The sequence below is a fragment of the Scyliorhinus torazame genome, chromosome 2 (genome assembly GCF_047496885.1).
Source record: "Scyliorhinus torazame isolate Kashiwa2021f chromosome 2, sScyTor2.1, whole genome shotgun sequence".
NCBI classification, from domain to species: Eukaryota; Metazoa; Chordata; class Chondrichthyes; order Carcharhiniformes; family Scyliorhinidae; genus Scyliorhinus; species Scyliorhinus torazame.
In genome coordinates, this window is record NC_092708.1 from 219199172 (window position 1) to 219215963 (window position 16792).

General features: G+C 45.5%; 1 protein-coding gene and 1 pseudogene across 3 annotated transcripts in view; both read left to right on the top strand.

Moving 5' to 3' along the window:
• Window positions 1–16792, top strand: part of lss (lanosterol synthase (2,3-oxidosqualene-lanosterol cyclase)) — a 151790-nt gene that overhangs the window by 109814 nt on the left and 25184 nt on the right. For all 3 annotated transcript variants that reach the window (XM_072483996.1, XM_072484003.1, XM_072484011.1), the window contains 2 exons: window positions 3168–3338; window positions 14693–14771. In XM_072483996.1, coding sequence (XP_072340097.1) covers window positions 3168–3338; window positions 14693–14771 — 250 coding nt within the window. The remainder of the gene's footprint in view (window positions 1–3167; window positions 3339–14692; window positions 14772–16792) is intronic.
• LOC140385558 (protein FAM200A-like) lies at window positions 11353–13988 on the top strand (annotated as a pseudogene).

Below are 16792 nucleotides of genomic sequence, written 5' to 3' on the forward strand. Positions count from 1 at the left end.
ATTCACTCCACCGTTTTCCCCCTGACGGCCGAGGCTCACCAGGCCTTCAACAGTATCAAGGCCGACATTGCCAAGGCCGCGATGCACGCGGTCGACGAGACACTCCCCTTCCAAGTCGAGAGCGATGCATCAGACGTCGCTCTAGCCGCCACCCTCAACCAGGCAGGCAGGCCCGTAGCATTCTTTTCCCACACCCTCCATGCCTTCGAAATTCGGCACTCCTCCATCGAAAAGGAGGCCCAAGCTATCATTGAAGCTGTGCGGCATTGGAGGCATTACCTGGCCGGCAGGAGATTCACTCTCCTCACGGACCAACGGTCGGTAGCCTTCATGTTCAACAACACACAGCGGGGTAAGATCAAAAATGATAAGATAATGAGGTGGAGGATCGAGCTCTCCCCCTACAATTACGAGATTTTGGATCGCCCCGGTAAGCTCAACGAGCCCCCCGATGCCCTATCCCGAGGTACTTGTGCCAGCGCACAAGTGAACCGACTCCGGACCCTGCACAACGATCTCTGTCACCCAGGGGTCACCCGCTTTTATCACTTCATAAAGGCCCGCAATCTGCCCTACTCCATCGAGGAAGTCCGGGCTATCACCAGAGACTGCTAGGTGTGTAAACCGCACTTCTACCGGCCAGACGGAGCGCACCTGGTGAAGGCCTCCCGCCCCTTTAAACGCCTCAGCGTGGACTTCAAAGGGCCCCTCCCCTCCACCGACCGAAACACGTACTTTCTTAATGTGGTCGACGAATATTCCAGATTCCCCTTCGCCGTCCCATGCCCCGATATGACGTCTGCCACCATCATCAAAGCCCTCAACACCATCTTCGCTCTGTTCTGTTTCTCCGCCTACGTCCACAGCGACCGGGGATCCTCATTTATGAGCGATGAGCTGCGCCAGTATCTGCTGAACAGGGGCATTGCCTCGAGCAGGATGACCAGCTACAACCCCTGGGGAAATGGGCAGGTGGAGCGGGAGAATGGGACGGTATGGAAGGCCGTACAGCTGGCCCAACGGTCCAGGAATCTCCCGGCCTCCCACTGGCAGGAGGTCCTCCCTGACGCCCTTCACTCCATTCGATCGCTCCTGTGCACTGCGACTAACAAAACTCCCCATGAACGCCTCCTTGCCTTCCCCAGGAAGTCCACCTCCGGGATTTCGCTCCCAACGTGGCTGGCAGCGCCAGGACCTGTTCTCCTCCGCAAGCGCGTGCGGCTACACAAGGCGGACCTTTTGGTTGAGAGGGTACAGCTCCTTCACGCGAACCTGCAGTACGCCTACGTAGCATACCCCGACGGGCGCCAAGACACAGTCTCCCTCAGGGATCTGGCACCAGCTGGCTCCCCCCCCCCGCCCCTGCACCGGCGCCACCCTCCCTCCCCCCAGCACACCCCACCACAGCCCCTGCTCCAGGACGATCCGTCCTCCCCTTGGTCCCACCCGGGGATGAAGATGAGGTCGACTCGCTCCTGGAGTCACTGACAACCGAACCGATGCCAAAATCGCCACCAGAACTGCGGCGCTCGCAACGACGGATCAAGGCGCCCGATCGTCTGAATTTGTAAACTTTTCCTTAAAATGTTAAACATCTGAATGTAAATAGTTTTCCACCACCCCCGCTGGATTCTTTGTTAACAGGGGATGAATGTGGTAGTCACCACTGTTGTATTGTACATACCGCATACGAGGGGTATTACGGTCAGGCCCCTGTACTACAGGTACGGGGGTAGATCCCTGCCTGCTGGCTCCGCCCAGTAGGCGGAGTATAAATGTGTGGGCTCTCCGAGCTGCAGCTATTTCGGCAGCAGCTGCGGGAGGCTACACATCTCTGCGTAATAAAGCCTCGATTACACTCTACTCTCGTCTCATCGTAATTGATAGTGCATCAATGGGCAAACTGGAACAGAAGAGGGGAGCTATCTCTGATAATAAAGGATGGAATGAAAACAGCAAAGAGAAAGGAAAATGATGTGCATGCTGGAAATCTGAAATAAAAATAAAGTGGTGGAAATACTCAGCCGATCTGGCAGTGTTTGTGGAGAGAGAAACAGTCAAACATCTGAGTCAAATATGCATTCAGAATTGAAGGAGTGTAGAAATATGATGGGTTTTATGCCAACGAGTGGAAAGATTAAATGACAAATATATCATGGAGCATAGGGAGCTCTGTTGCAATTTGTGAGAATTATAAGTTTATATTTTGGAACTGTGTTTTAGCGGGGGTCGTGTGATCTGTTCTACAGTCTGTCCGACAATAAGCCTGGGTGATTTTATTGTTAAGAGAGCAAATGAGGGCTTAGATTGGTTGACTGAGATGAAGGTGTGAGGTATTTATACTTAAGAGATAATAGTTGATGGCACCAGGTTTCAAATGGTTGTGCTGTAATTGTCCATTTACTTAAGATGAAAGGGAGTGGGGTCAAGAGTAGATCATTAGCATTTCTACCGAGGTTTTAGGTTAATGTGTTTCATGTTGCCGCGGAGAAGAGTGCAGAGGAAGCCATTTTTGAGATCGGGTTATAGGCTTTCTACAAATCAGTGAATATCGCAGACAGATAGTGGGGGGTTCTATGTGGTCAGCAGAGATAAGAGGCTGCTCGGCTTTGTGAGCTACTCTAATGCAGCCAGTTACGGGAGGGTAAAAACAAATTACTGCGGATGCTGGAATCTGAAATGAAAGAGAAAATGCTGGAAAATCTCAGCAGGTCTGGCAGCATCTGTAGGGAGAGGAAAGAGCTAACGTTTCGAGTCCAATGACTCTTTGTCAAAGCTCTAACCACTGTGCTGCCCTTCCCGCTCCTAGTTCTTATGCCTCAAAGCACTAAGTGAAACATTTATTTTCTGGACAAAGGAACAGTAGTCAGCTATTTAGCTCCTTAAACCTGTTCTGTGATTGTGGTGGATCTATAACTTTTCTCCATATACCTACTGTATACATGTCTGGCTCCTGATGAAGAAGACCTATTGTGACAAGCAGCAATTGAGATTATAACGTCACTCATCTAGCAAAATAGCTTCATTGGCAATGTATGGTATTCTGTTTGTTATATCTGGGATTTTAACATTGTTATTTAATATTGTCAGACACCCCATCCTGTGTAATTTCCCCCTCCTTGGCCTTGAATACCACTTTTAAATTGAAAGTTTTGTTTCTTGCCCAGAGCTGCATGCAGAGCGGTGACCCGGGCCTGCGAGTTCCTGCTGTCCAAGCAGATGGAGGATGGAGGCTGGGGTGAAGATTTTGAATCGTGTGAGCAAAGGAAATATGTGCAGAGTGCAAAGTCCCAAGTTCACAACACATGTTGGGCTGTATTGGGACTAATGGCTGCCAGGTAAGGCAGGGGTCTATCACATTTTTTTTTTTTTTTAATCTGATCCCTTTCATCAGAATCACACTTGACAATATCCATTAATCGTGGAGTGATATTATGGTGCTGAAGGGAATCATTTTGCCGATCAAGTCCATGTGGGTCTCTGCAGAACAATCAAAACAGTCCGTTTTGATCATTGATTGCCTCTGCTTCCTACACACTCGTGGGCAGCGAGTGACAGGTTCACTCATACACTGCATGAAAGAAGTCCTTCCTCAACCCCCTGTATCTCTTTTCCAATCTGTGTCCCCGAATCCTTGTACAATCAACTGGTAGGAACAGTTTTGCTAAGTCCACTTTATCTAAACCTGTCATGATCCTATATATTTCTACCAAATCTCCCCTTAACTGCCTTTGCTCCAAGGAAAATAATCCCAACTGCTCCAGCCTAACATTGTCGCTAAACTCCCACATCTCTGGAACCATTCTGGCCAATATCTCAAAGACTGTCACATCCTTCCTGAAGTGTGGTGACCAGAATTGGACACAGTACTCCAGTGGCCAAATCAAGCTTTATAAAGGTCCAATATAACTCCCTTGCTTTTGTACTCAATACCTCTATTTATGAAGCCCAAAATCCCACATTCTCTGTTAACTATTCTCCTGATCTGGCCAGCCCCATTCAAAGATCTATGCACACGTACCTCGGGTCCTTCTGTTCAAGCACACTTTTTAGAATCTGTGCTCTTTTGTTGATGAGGTTGGTCATGAAGCACATCAACTCCATATTTCCAGGATGCCTAGATCCACTGCAGTTCGCAGACCACTGCAACCAGTCCACAGCAGACGCCATCTCCCTGGCCCTACATTCATCCCTGGAGCATCTCGACAACAAGGACTTCTACATCATCTATTTATTGACTACAGCTCCACCTTCAACATCATAATCCCATCTAAGCTCATATCAAAGCTCCAAAACCTAGGACTTGGCTCCTCACTCTGCAACTGGATCCTCGGCTTTCTGACCCATGGAGCACAATCAGTAAGAATGAACAACAACATCTCTTCCGCAATAGTCCACAATACCGGGGCCCTGCAAGGCTGCGTACTTAGCCCCCTACTCTACTCCCTGTACACACTCAACTGCGTGGCAAAATTTGGTTCCAGCTCCATCTACAAGTTTGCTGACGACACAACCATAGTGGGTCGTATCTCGAACAACGACGAGTCAGAATACAGGAGGGCGATAGAGAACCTAGTGAGTGGTGCAGCGACAACAATCTATCCCTCAATGCCAGCAAAACTAAAGAGCTGGTCATTGACCTCAGGAAGCAAAGTACTGTACACACCCCTGTCGGCATCAAAGGGGTGGAGATGGTTGACAGCTTCAAATTCCTAGGGGTGCACATCACCAAAGATCTGTCCTGGTCCACCCTCATAGACGCTACCACCAAGAAAGCACAACAGCGCCTATACTTACTCAGAGAACTAAGGAAATTTGGCATGTCCACACTGACTCATACCAACTTTTACAGATGCACCATAGAAAGCATCCTATCTGGCTGCATCACAGCCTGCTGTGGAAATTGCTCGGCCCAAGCCCGCAAGAAACTTCAGAGACTCTTGAACACAGCCCAGTCCATCACACGAACCAGCCTCCCATCCATTGACTCTGTCTACACCTCCCACTCCCTTGGGAAAGTGGGCAGCATAATCAAAGACCCCTCCCACCCTACTTACTCACTCTTCCAACTTATTCCATCGGGCAGGAGATACAAAAGTCTGAGAACTCGCACGAACAGATTCAAAAACAGCTTCTTCCCCGCTGTTACCAGGCCCCTAAACGACCCTCTTATGGACTGACCTGATTAATACTACACTTCTGTATGTTTCACCCGATGCCGGTGTCTATGTATTTACATTGTGTACCTTGTGTTGCCCTATTACGTATTTTCTTTTCTTTTCATGTACTAAATGATAGAACTGCACGCAGAAAAATACTTTTCACTGTATCTCGGTACACATGACAATAAACAAATCCATGTTGTTTTTCCCTTCTGCCAGACTTAGAACATAGAACATAGAACATAGAAAATACAGCACAGAACAGGCCCTTCAGCCCACGATGTTGTGCCGAACCTTTGTCCTAGATTAATCATAGATTATCATTGAATTTACAGTGCAGAAGGAGGCCATTCGGCCCCTTGAGTCTGCACCAGCTCTTGGAAAGAGCACCCTACCCAAACTCAACACCTCCACCCAACACCAAGGGCAATTTGGACATTAAGGGCAATTTATCATTGGCCAATTCACCTAACCCGCACATCTTTGGACTGTGGGAGGAAACCGGAGCACCCGGAGGAAACCCACGCAGACACGGGGAGGACGTGCAGACTCCGCACAGACAATGACCCAAGCTGGAATCGAACCTGGGACCATGGATCTGTGAAGCAATTGTGCTATCCACAATGCTACCGTGCTGCCCTTAAGAACAAATAAATCTACACTATATCATTTTCCCTTAATCCATGTACCTATCCAACAGCTGCTTGAAGGTCCCTAATGTTTCCGACTCAACTACTTCCACAGGCAGTGCATTCCATGCCCCCACGACTCTCTGGGTAAAGAACCTACCTCTGATATCCCTCCTATATCTTCCACCTTTCACCTTAAATTTATGTCCCCTTGTAATGGTGTGTTCCACCTGGGGAAAAAGTCTCTGACTGTCTACTCTATCTATTCCCCTGATCATCTTATAAACCTCTATCAAGTCGCCCCTCATCCTTCTCCGCTCTAATGAGAAAAGGCCTAGCACCCTCAACCTTTCCTCGTAAGACCTACTCTCCATTCCAGGCAACATCCTGGTAAATCTTCTTTGCACCTTTTCCAGAGCTTCCACATCCTTCCTAAAATGAGGCGACCAGAACTGTACACAGTACTCCAAATGTGGCCTTACCAAGGTTTTGTACAGCTGCATCATTACCTCATGGCTCTTAAATTCAATCCCTCTGTTAATGAACGCGAGCACACCATAGGCCTTCTTCACAGCTCTATCCACTTGAGTGGCAACTTTCAAAGATGTATGAACATAGACCCCAAGGTCTCTCTGCTCCTCCACAATGCCAAGAACTCTACCGTTAACCCTGTATTCCGCATTCATATTTGTCCTTCCAAAATGGACAACCTCACACTTTTCAGGGTTAAACTCCATCTGCCACTTCTCAGCCCAGCTCTGCATCCTATCTATGTCTCTTTGCAGCCGACAACAGCCCTCCTTACTATCCACAACTCCACCAATCTTCGTATCGTCTGCAAATTTACTGATCCACCCTTCAACTCCCTCATCCAAGTCATTAATGAAAATCACAAACAGCAGAGGACCCAGAACTGATCCCTGCGGTACACCACTGGTAACTGGGATCCAGGCTGAATATTTGCCATCCACCACCACTCTCTGACTTCTATCGGTTAGCCAGTTCGTTATCCAACTGGCCAAATTTCCCACTATCCCATGCCTCCTTACTTTGTGCAGAAGCCTACCATGGGGAACTTTATCAAATGCCTTACTAAAATCCATGTACACTACATCCACTGCTTTACCTTCATCCACATGCTTGGTCACCTCCTCAAAGAATTCAATAAGATTTGTAAGGCAAGACCTACCCCTCACAAATCCGTGCTGACTATCCCTAATCAAGCAGTGTCTTTCCAGATGCTCAGAAATCCTATCCTTCAGTACCCTTTCCATTACCTTGCCTACCACCGAAGTAAGACTAACTGGCCTGTAATTCCCAGGGTTATCCCTAGTTCCTTTTTTGAACAGGGGCACGACATTCGCCACTCTCCAATCCCCTGGTACCACCCCTGTTGACAGTGAGGACGAAAAGATAATTGCCAACGGCTCTGCAATTTCATCTCTTGCTTCCCATAGAATCCTTGGATATATCCCGTCAGGCCCGGGGGACTTGTCTATCCTCAAGTTTTTCAAAATGCCCAACACATCTTCCTTCCTAACAAGTATTTCCTCGAGCTTACCAATCTGTTTCACACTGTCCTCTCCAACAATATCGCCCCTCTCATTTGTAAATACAGAAGAAAAGTACTCATTCAAGACCTCTCCTATCTCTTCAGACTCAATACACAATCTCCCGCTACCGTCCTTGATCGGACCTACCCTCGCTCTAGTCATTCTCATATTTCTCACATATGTGTAAAAGGCCTTGGGGTTTTCCTTGATCCTACCCGCCAAAGATTGTTCATGCCCTCTCTTAGCTCTCCTAATCCCTTTCTTCAGTTCCCTCCTGGCTATCTTGTATCCCTCCAATGCCCTGTCTGAACCTTGTTTCCTCAGCCTTACATAAGTCACCTTTTTCCTCTTAACAAGACATTCAACCTCTCTTGTCAACCATGGTTCCCTCACTCGACCATCTCTTCCCTGCCTGACAGGGACATACATATCAAGGACACGTAGCACCTGTTCCTTGAACAAGTTCCACATTTCACTTGTGTCCTTCCCTGCCAGCCTATGTTCCCAACTTATGCACTTCAATTCTTGTCTGACAACATCGTATTTACCCTTCCCCCAATTGTAAACCTTGCCCTGTTGCACGTACCTATCCCTCTCCATTACTAAAGTGAAAGTCACAGAATTGTGGTCACTATCTCCAAAATGCTCCCCCACTAACAAATCTATCACTTGTCCTGGTTCATTACCCAGTACTAAATCCAATATTGCCCCTCCTCTGGTTGGACAATCTACATACTGTGTTAGAAAAGCTTCCTGGACACACTGCACAAACACCACCCCATCCAAACTATTTGATCTAAATACTTCTCTACCTTAAATTCCAACTGCCACTTATCTGCACATTCTGCTGGCCTTGTATGTCCTATTGCAAGCAATTTATATCACCACTGCTTGCCACATCTCCAAGTTTGATATCATTATTAAATGTTGATATTTAACCTGTATTGCAATATCCAAGTCATTTCTATATGTGAAAAAGCACAATGATCTAAGCACTGATCTTTGAGGGACACCACTGTCTACTATCCTCCAGTCTGAAAAAGAGCTATCTACCATGACTCCCCAATTTCATTCCCGAAGCCAGTGACTTTTTTATCTGATTGGTCACTGGCCATCCATTCCACAAGTCTCAATTGTTAACTAGTCTTTATGTTGTACTTTATCAAATACTTTATAAAATCTACAGCATTCCCTGTATTCTCCGAAAACTCAATTAAATTAGTCAAGCATGATCTACCTTTCATAAATCCCTGCTGCTCTCTTTCCTTAACTCAAATCACTCAAGTGCCTGGTGATTATTTTATCTGATTAATTTTTGTAAACCTTACCCACCATTGATGTTAAACTGTAGTTACTCAGAATATCCTTGACACCTTTTTGTGAACAAGGGTATCATGTTTGCTGCTCTCCAATCCTCTGACACCTCTTCCACATCTAGGGACTATTGGAAGATTAAGGGAAGCTGTTCTGCTATCTCCACTCCTACTTACCTCAGCCATTGAGATGCAAGTTGTCAGACAAGTCAGTTTTATCCACCCTAAGCATAGCCTGACTTTACACTATATCCTACTGTTATGGGCCAGGGTTTAGAGAACCCCAAAGTGTATCATGGAGTTCACCTGACCCATAACGTTTAATAAATTGTGGTATGGGGAGCACACGATCCACTCTACAGGTGTGGTGCAGCAGAAATCTAAAAGTATTTTTTAAAGCAAAACAATGTTTATTCTATGAAACCAGTTAACACTTTATAAACCCACAGTAAACATCTTAACAAATATCAACGCCAATAAATCCCCCAAAGAATACAGTGCGCTATAAGTAACTCTTAATCTTTCCTTTCAACATCCAGAAGACAAAAAGAACCCTTTGTACAAAAATACATCAGGTTTAACTTCACTACTGAGAACAGTTACCACGTTGAAATCAGCGAATGGACATTCATAAGCTTGCAGAGATTCACACACATCTTGCTGTGATTGCAGCTTCTCCAAAACTAAAATGAAACTAAACACACCCTGTAGCTGCAAGCCCAAAGTGAAAGTAAAAGCAGACAGACAGCCCAGCTCCATCCACACTCTGACATCACTGATAAACACCCATTTCTTAAAGGTACATCCACTACAGATACTTTTATAAACACCCATTTCTTAAAGATACTCTCACATGACACCTACCGATCAATTTTCACTGATCCACATATCAGTCAACTTCATTTCTGATATTTTGTCAGCATCATCAGTACAAAGTACTCTACATATGCTAGCCCTATCCTACACCTTTAAGCATATATTTCCTTCCTTTGCCCCTAAAAGGATCCTCCCCGCCTCATACTACCCACCTAATACTATCATATAGGTTGAAGAATTTCAGTTTTCCTTTCATGTTATGCCATTCTGTTCTCACATTCTCTCCTTGCCAATCTTATTTTCTTCTTCACTTGCCCTCTCAGTTTGCTGTATTTGTCCTTGTTATCACGTGAAGAAATCGCCTGGCCTATATTCTACACCTTTTTTGTTTCATCATACCCTCTAAGTCCTTCATCTCCAAGGAGCTCTGGCTTTAGTTCCCTATTGTCAAAATGTACCTACCCTGTACCTTAAACATCTCCTTAAAATATGATAAGTTGCTCCAATACACATTTTCCTGCCTGTTGTTGGTTCCTTTTACCATGGCTCGGTCCCTTCTCATTCCATTGAAGTTAGCCCTTTTCCAGTTTAGAAGTTCATCCTTAGATTGTTCGTTGCTCTTCTCCATTACTAATTTAAATTTTATGATACGATTACTCTGACCCATGTGTACCCCACAGATGCATAGCCGACTTGGCCCACCTCATTCCGCAGCACCAGGTCGGGCAATGTCTCCATCTAGAGGAGAACATACTGAGCAGGTTTTTTTTTTTTGGTTTTTCTTAATATTTTTTATTCAAGTTTTTACATATTTTCAACAAACCCCCCCCCACTTACAGAAATAAGGAAAAACAAAGAACACATAAATAAACATCTTATAGCTCTGTCACGTATTCCCCCCAATATACAAGCCCCCCATTAATTGATAATAAACACAGTAGTAAACACAAAGTACCTCCCCCCCCCCCCCCCGCCCGGGTTGCTGCTGCTACTGTCCACCTCCTAACGCTCCGCTAGAAAGTCTAGGAACGGTTGCCACTGCTTGAAGAACGCTTGCACAGATCCTCTTAAGACAAATTTTACCCCCTCTAATTTAATAAACCCAGCCATGTCGCTGATCCAGGCTTCCACGCTTGGGGGGTCTCGCATCCTTCCACTGTAGCAGAATCCTCCACCGGGCTACCAGGGACGCAAAGGCCAGAATACCGACCTCTTTGATACTGAGCAGGTTTAACAACACATTCCACTTCCTTACTAACATTACCCCAATCGGTATTTGAGGAACTAACATCTTCCAATATCATCACTACTTTGAACTATGGAACAACCATCTTTTCTTGATAGAAAATAGGAGCAGGAGGAGGCCATTCGGCCCTTCAAGCCTGCTCCACCATTCATTAAGATCATGGCTGATCATCCAACTCAATTGCCTAATCTTGCCTTCCCACCCCATATCTTTTGATTCCCTTGGCCCTAAGTGCTATATCTAACTGCTTCTTGAAAAATACAATGTTTTGGCTTACTTCCTGTGGTATTGAATTACACAGGCTCACCACTCTCTGGGTGAAGAAATTTCTCCTCTTCTCTGTCCTATTTTGTCTACCCTGTATCCTCAGACTGCGACCCCTGGTTCTGGACACACCCACCGTCAGAACATCCTTCCTGCATCTAACCTGTCTAGTCCTGTGCGAATTTAATAAGTTTCTATGAGACCCCCGTCATTCTTCTGAACTCCAGCGAATACAATCCTAATGGATTCGATCTCTCCTCGTATGCCAGTCTTGCCAGCCCAGGAATCAGTCTGGTAAACCTTCGCTGCACTCCCTCTAGAGCAGGATGGTTAATGCCTGAAATACATGTTCAGAACACCCCTAATCACATGTCGGTGATCATTTTGCCTATGTTGAGCACTCTCATGCAGTCATTTTCAAAGTCGGGGCCGCGACCCGTGGGTGTGTTGCAGGCGGGTGTCAGGAGGGTTGTGGAGCCATCCATCGCGGCGTTCCCAATTGTGGGAATTAATGCGCAACGGCCGCTGCAGCTGGTTTTTATAAATGACGGCCGCAAACGGCTTTCAGAATGCCGGCGCGCTGCGCATGCGTGCCCGCTCATGAGTGTACGTGCCCGGAGGCCAGCAAGGAACAACACTTCCTCCTGATGTCAGTACGATGGCCCAGGAGAAGTTTTTAAAAAAAATTCAATTCAGTCTTCCTGCCTGAAGCGACGGCAGAGAGCAGGTCATGTGCCCCGAACACTGATGTCAGGTGCTCTGGGCATGATTGTGATTCCTCCATTTTGGCAGCGGCAAATAAGCAACAGGGCTGTAATGGATCATTTTGTAATAAGGAAGAGAGGGCCAGAGACACACACCAGCCAGGATCTCACAACTAAATCTGCTGGAGAGAGTGGCTCAGGAGAATCCTCAGGGCAGCACGGTAGCACAAGTGGATAGCACTGTGGCTTCACAGCGCCAGGTCCCAGGTTCAATTCCCCGCTGGGTCACTGTCTGTGCGGAGTCTGCACGTTCTTCCCGTGTCTGCTTGGGTTTCCTCCGGGTGCTCCGGTTTCCTCGCACAGTCCAAAGACGTGCAGGTTAGGTGGATTGGCCACGATAAATTGCCCTTAGTGTCCAAAAAAAAGGTTAGGAGAGGTTATTGGGTTACGGGGATAGGGCTTAAGTGGGTCGGTGCAGACTCGATGGGCCGAATGGCCTCCTTCTGCACCGTATGTTCTATGTTTAATCCACAGCAGGACAAAACAGTGTTGGTGTGAGCTGTTCAGGAGGGTCCACAACAGGACAAAGCAGTGCTGGTGTGAGCTCCCAGGGCCTCTGGTGAACAGCCCATTAAGAAGAAGCTGAAATCGGGCACAAAGCAGTATAAAGATTTTTTACAGTATGGTTTTATTAATGTGTCAGTGCAAATCGGGATGCCTCTTGATTTTTTTCAAAGGTTGCAGCGAGAACTTAAATCATTGCTGAAGTCCTCAGCAGAAATGTTACATTGAACGCCAAAGTACAATTAGCCTCTTACATGGTAGCTTACCATGTAGTAAAGAAAAAATGCCCCACACTGACAGAGATATTAATTCTCCCAGCAGCATTAGATATAGTTTGTACGGTCATCGATGAGAGGTTAGTTGAAAAAGTGAAATGCATCCCACCGAGTGATAACACAGTGGCTCGCCGAATTTGTGATATTGCCGAGAATTTAGACGCCCAGCTTATTTCTCGTTTGAAAATCAGCTCAGGAGTTCTTAATACAACTGGATGAAAATACAGACACTTCAGACTAGGCAACCTTGCTAGTTTGCGTTACGAATGTTTGGCACAATGAATTTGTTGAGGATTTGCTGTACTACCTACCTGACTTTACGAAACTGCACAACTGCCGCAGAGATTTTTGAAGCATTGAATGGTTTTGTGGTTGGAAAGTGCAGACTCGAGTGGGTTCATTGCGGAGGAATCACAGCGATGGAGCAGCCGACATGACTGGGAAAAACAGCGGAGTTATAATAACGATTGAGGAGACAGCTGGTCAGGACATTGGTTGGAAGCATTGTTTTATTCACCGTCAGGCACCGGCATCGAAAGGAATTCTCCGATCTTGAAGTGGTGTTCGAAGGAATTGTGACAGTTGTGAATTTCTTTAAACGCAGCCCACTCAATACCAGACTTTGTGTTCCGATTATGGGTGCCGTGCACACACAGTTATTGTTCCACACAGAAGTGTGTTGGCTGTCAAGGGGTTGTATGCTAGTCAGAGTTTACAAACTGAGGTATGAAATCCACTTTACTCCTCGATAAATTGTTCTCTGGCTGATTCATTTGCTGATGAAACTTGGTTGCTAACTATGTCTTACCTTGCAGACATCTTTTCAATTCTGAACCTCAAATTGAACTGAACCTCAAATTGCAAGGGAAGGATGATGGTTGCTTTCGGCACTGTGAAGAAATCGAAGCTTCCCAAAAGCCATTGAAAGTTTGGCAATTGATGCAAAGCTAAAAATACTACACATTCCCCACACTGCTACGACACATCGAAGAAAACAGAATTAGTAAGGAAACTGTCAATGGACTTGCAAGCCTTATTCAGTCGCATTTGGCTGCGCTGATCAACGTTTTTTGTCGCCACTTTCCAGAGAAGAAGTTTTAAGATTTTGAGAGAGAAGAGGTGGGTGCAAAATCCCTTTGAGTTTGAGATTCTAGAATCAGTTGTTAACTTGCAGCTGCCTCCAAATGAAGAAACTGAACTTCTGCGCCTCAGCTGTGACAGCACATTAAAAACACAGCACAAGTCATTGAGGCTGTCAGCATTCTGGAGTACCGTCTCCGAGGAGTATCCAGAGCTGAGTAAAACAAGCATTTTGTTGCTTTTGACCTTAACAACCTACATGTATGAGGTTGGATTTTCCGTCCTCACAAAGATGAAGGTGGCACAAAGGAACCGGCTGAATTCTGCACCCAATATGCGCATAGCCCTCTCCTCCTGTGAACCTGATTGGAGTGAGATCTGAGGATTAAGCAGGTTCACCTCTTGCATTAAAGATGAAAGAAAATGGTGGGTCGCAAAGGTCAACCAGAGTGGGTCGCAAAGGTCAACCAGCGTGGGGCGCAACGGTCGACCGGCGTGGGTCACAAAGGTCGGCCGGCGTGGGTCACAAAGGTCGGCCGGCGTGGGTCCCGAAGCATGGCCGATTGGTAAAAATGGATCCCGGGCAAAAAGGTTTGAAAAACACTGCTCTAACGTATTGGAGTTTTTTAATGACAGTTTTTGAAGCGTTTGCTGGATGACAAGAATGCCGAGCAATGGAACTATTTCCTCCTCGCCGAATGTAATTTAGCCTGGATAGAGGTTGCTCTATCATTACTTGAAGTCAAAGTTCAAAGCAGTCTTGCAAACCTCCGCTACATATATTAAAAGTCAAACAGCCAATATTAATATATAATGAAATTGTAATTATTTGCCTCATTATTATTCTCTTTAGCCTCAATAATGCATTGTAATTAGCAAGTACTCCAAGTACTACTTTACAGCACAACACGATGGTATGGGAGTAAGAATTGCTGTATCAACTATCTCTGCAAGGCAGCATTTAAATGTAATCCATTGTGTGAATGCTGCCTCTTTCTGGCTCAGCTGAGTGAAAATCACATTTTGACTTTGTTTTACCCTCTAATTCCCCTCTGTTCTATTTATCTGTTCTGCAATTCTGTGCAGGTACCCTGGTACACGGGCAATCGAAAGAGGAATTAAACTCTTGATGGATAGGCAGCTGCCAAATGGAGATTGGCCACAGGTGAGTGACATTTTCGAGTGACAGGGTTGCTTAATGTTTTTTTGGTTCATGTCCAACTGTGAATGCCATTTAATCCTATGTTTTAAAGAATATTATCATGACTACCATCATTGATTGTCTAAAAAACACATCTGGTTCACTAATACCGTTTAGGGAAGAAATTCTGCCAACCTTACCTGGCCTGACCTACACATGTCTCCAGACCCACGGCAATGTGGTTGACTCTTTAACTGGTCATTGAAATGGCTAAGCAAGCCACTCCTTCAAGGACAATTGGGGATGGACAACAAACTATGGCCTTTCCAGAGAGTCCCACACCCCATGAAAAAAATATAAAACAGTTTTTAAAAATTCTATGTGAACAACATTTAATGATTGATGGTCTGTTTTGTTTTATGCTTTCTTATTTTCTGAAGATTTCCTGTTTTATCCTTGGAGCATGAGGTGGCCTCAAGTTATTCTTTGTGAGCTGTTTAAGTGTATGCCATATAAAGCCTCGAAATCAATAACTAACAGCAAAATTGTTGCTCTTGATAGTTCATACATATCTTAGGCTGCTTGTATATCTATTCCAATACAAGGTCCACTAAACAGCAGCATTAAGAACAGCTCTTTCCAAACTCCCAAGCTTGCAAAATACAAAAGTTAAATATCGCAGATGCTGGAAACCTGGAAATGCTCGACAGGTTTGACGGTATTTCCAGCATTTTCTGTTGTTGCAAAAATTCAAACTGGAAAAAACAGCAAGAGAAAACCAAAAGTGGAAATAGGCATGAGTTTTCCAGGCTTTTGCGGGTTAAGATGGTTGGAACTTTAAGGCTGGATGTGGAGTAAATGGGACACACTTGCTCTGGTGAGACCAACAACTCTTGCTGTAACTATGGTACATCATGGGTTGCCTCTAGGATTTACAAGATTTCCCTGAGGGAAAATGTTAACATTGCGGCAAAGCAGGACTTGGGTGCTTCCATATGACTGCTGTCTTAAAGTTAGCAGTGGTCAATGCCCATAAGCAAAACATTGGTCAGAGTTACCAATAATAGAATTGTGGAAATACAAGTATTTATAGATTTTCCTTTTCTTTTAGGGGTGACTTAGCAGGGCCAATCCACCTACCCTGCACATCTTTGGGTTGTGGGGGTGAGGCCACAGGGATTTATAGATTTTCTAATAGATTTGCAGTCTTTATTAGGACCTGGAATAAGAAATTCAGCCCCTCAAGCCTACAGTACAATTCGATCATGTTTGATCTGCATCTTAACTCCCATAACTTGCTCTTTCCCAACCAAAATCTTTAACAATCTCTGTTTTGAAATTTATGATTTAACCCCCCCCCCCCCCCTCCCCCAACCTCTAGAACATTTATTGGGAAAGGATTCCATTCCCCATACCCTTTATAGTAGCTCAGCTCTAATATTAAGATCACACCCGTTGTTCTGGTCTCTCCCATCAGAATAAATAGTTTCTATCTCTGCCAGCTTCAGATCCTTTAACCTTCTAAAACATCTCAATTAGATCACCCTTTATTTTCTCTATTCAAAGAAATATAAGCCTAGTTTTTGCAACCTGCCCTCTTAACTTAACCCTTTTAGGCCCCTCTCTCTCTCTCCCCCCTCCCTGTGTTTACTAACTTTAGTTACAAGTGGCTTTGGACTGAAATGGGCTTTGCTTAATTGGAGATAGACAAGGTATAAGTGGGTAGTAAAAAGGGTTTCCTTTTATTTTAGGAATTGGTATTTTCTGTGATGGTAATGCTCCCATCAACACAATTTACTGGGCGGACGTCCGGTTGTGGCTATGCGGAGCTAAGTCGCACGTTCGGCAGCTCCAGCCAGAAACGGACTTTTGGGCTCTTTTTAGGGCCCCCAGCGGCATTTGTTCGACGATTCCCAGTGTGGGAAGATGACAGTAACATTTCCCCGGCACTGTATGGATTGGACCAGGAGTGGAGCGGTGAAAAAAGTAGTTTTGGAGCAGCGAAAAGTGCGAGGGAGGAAAATCAAGATGGCGGCGGGTGGAGA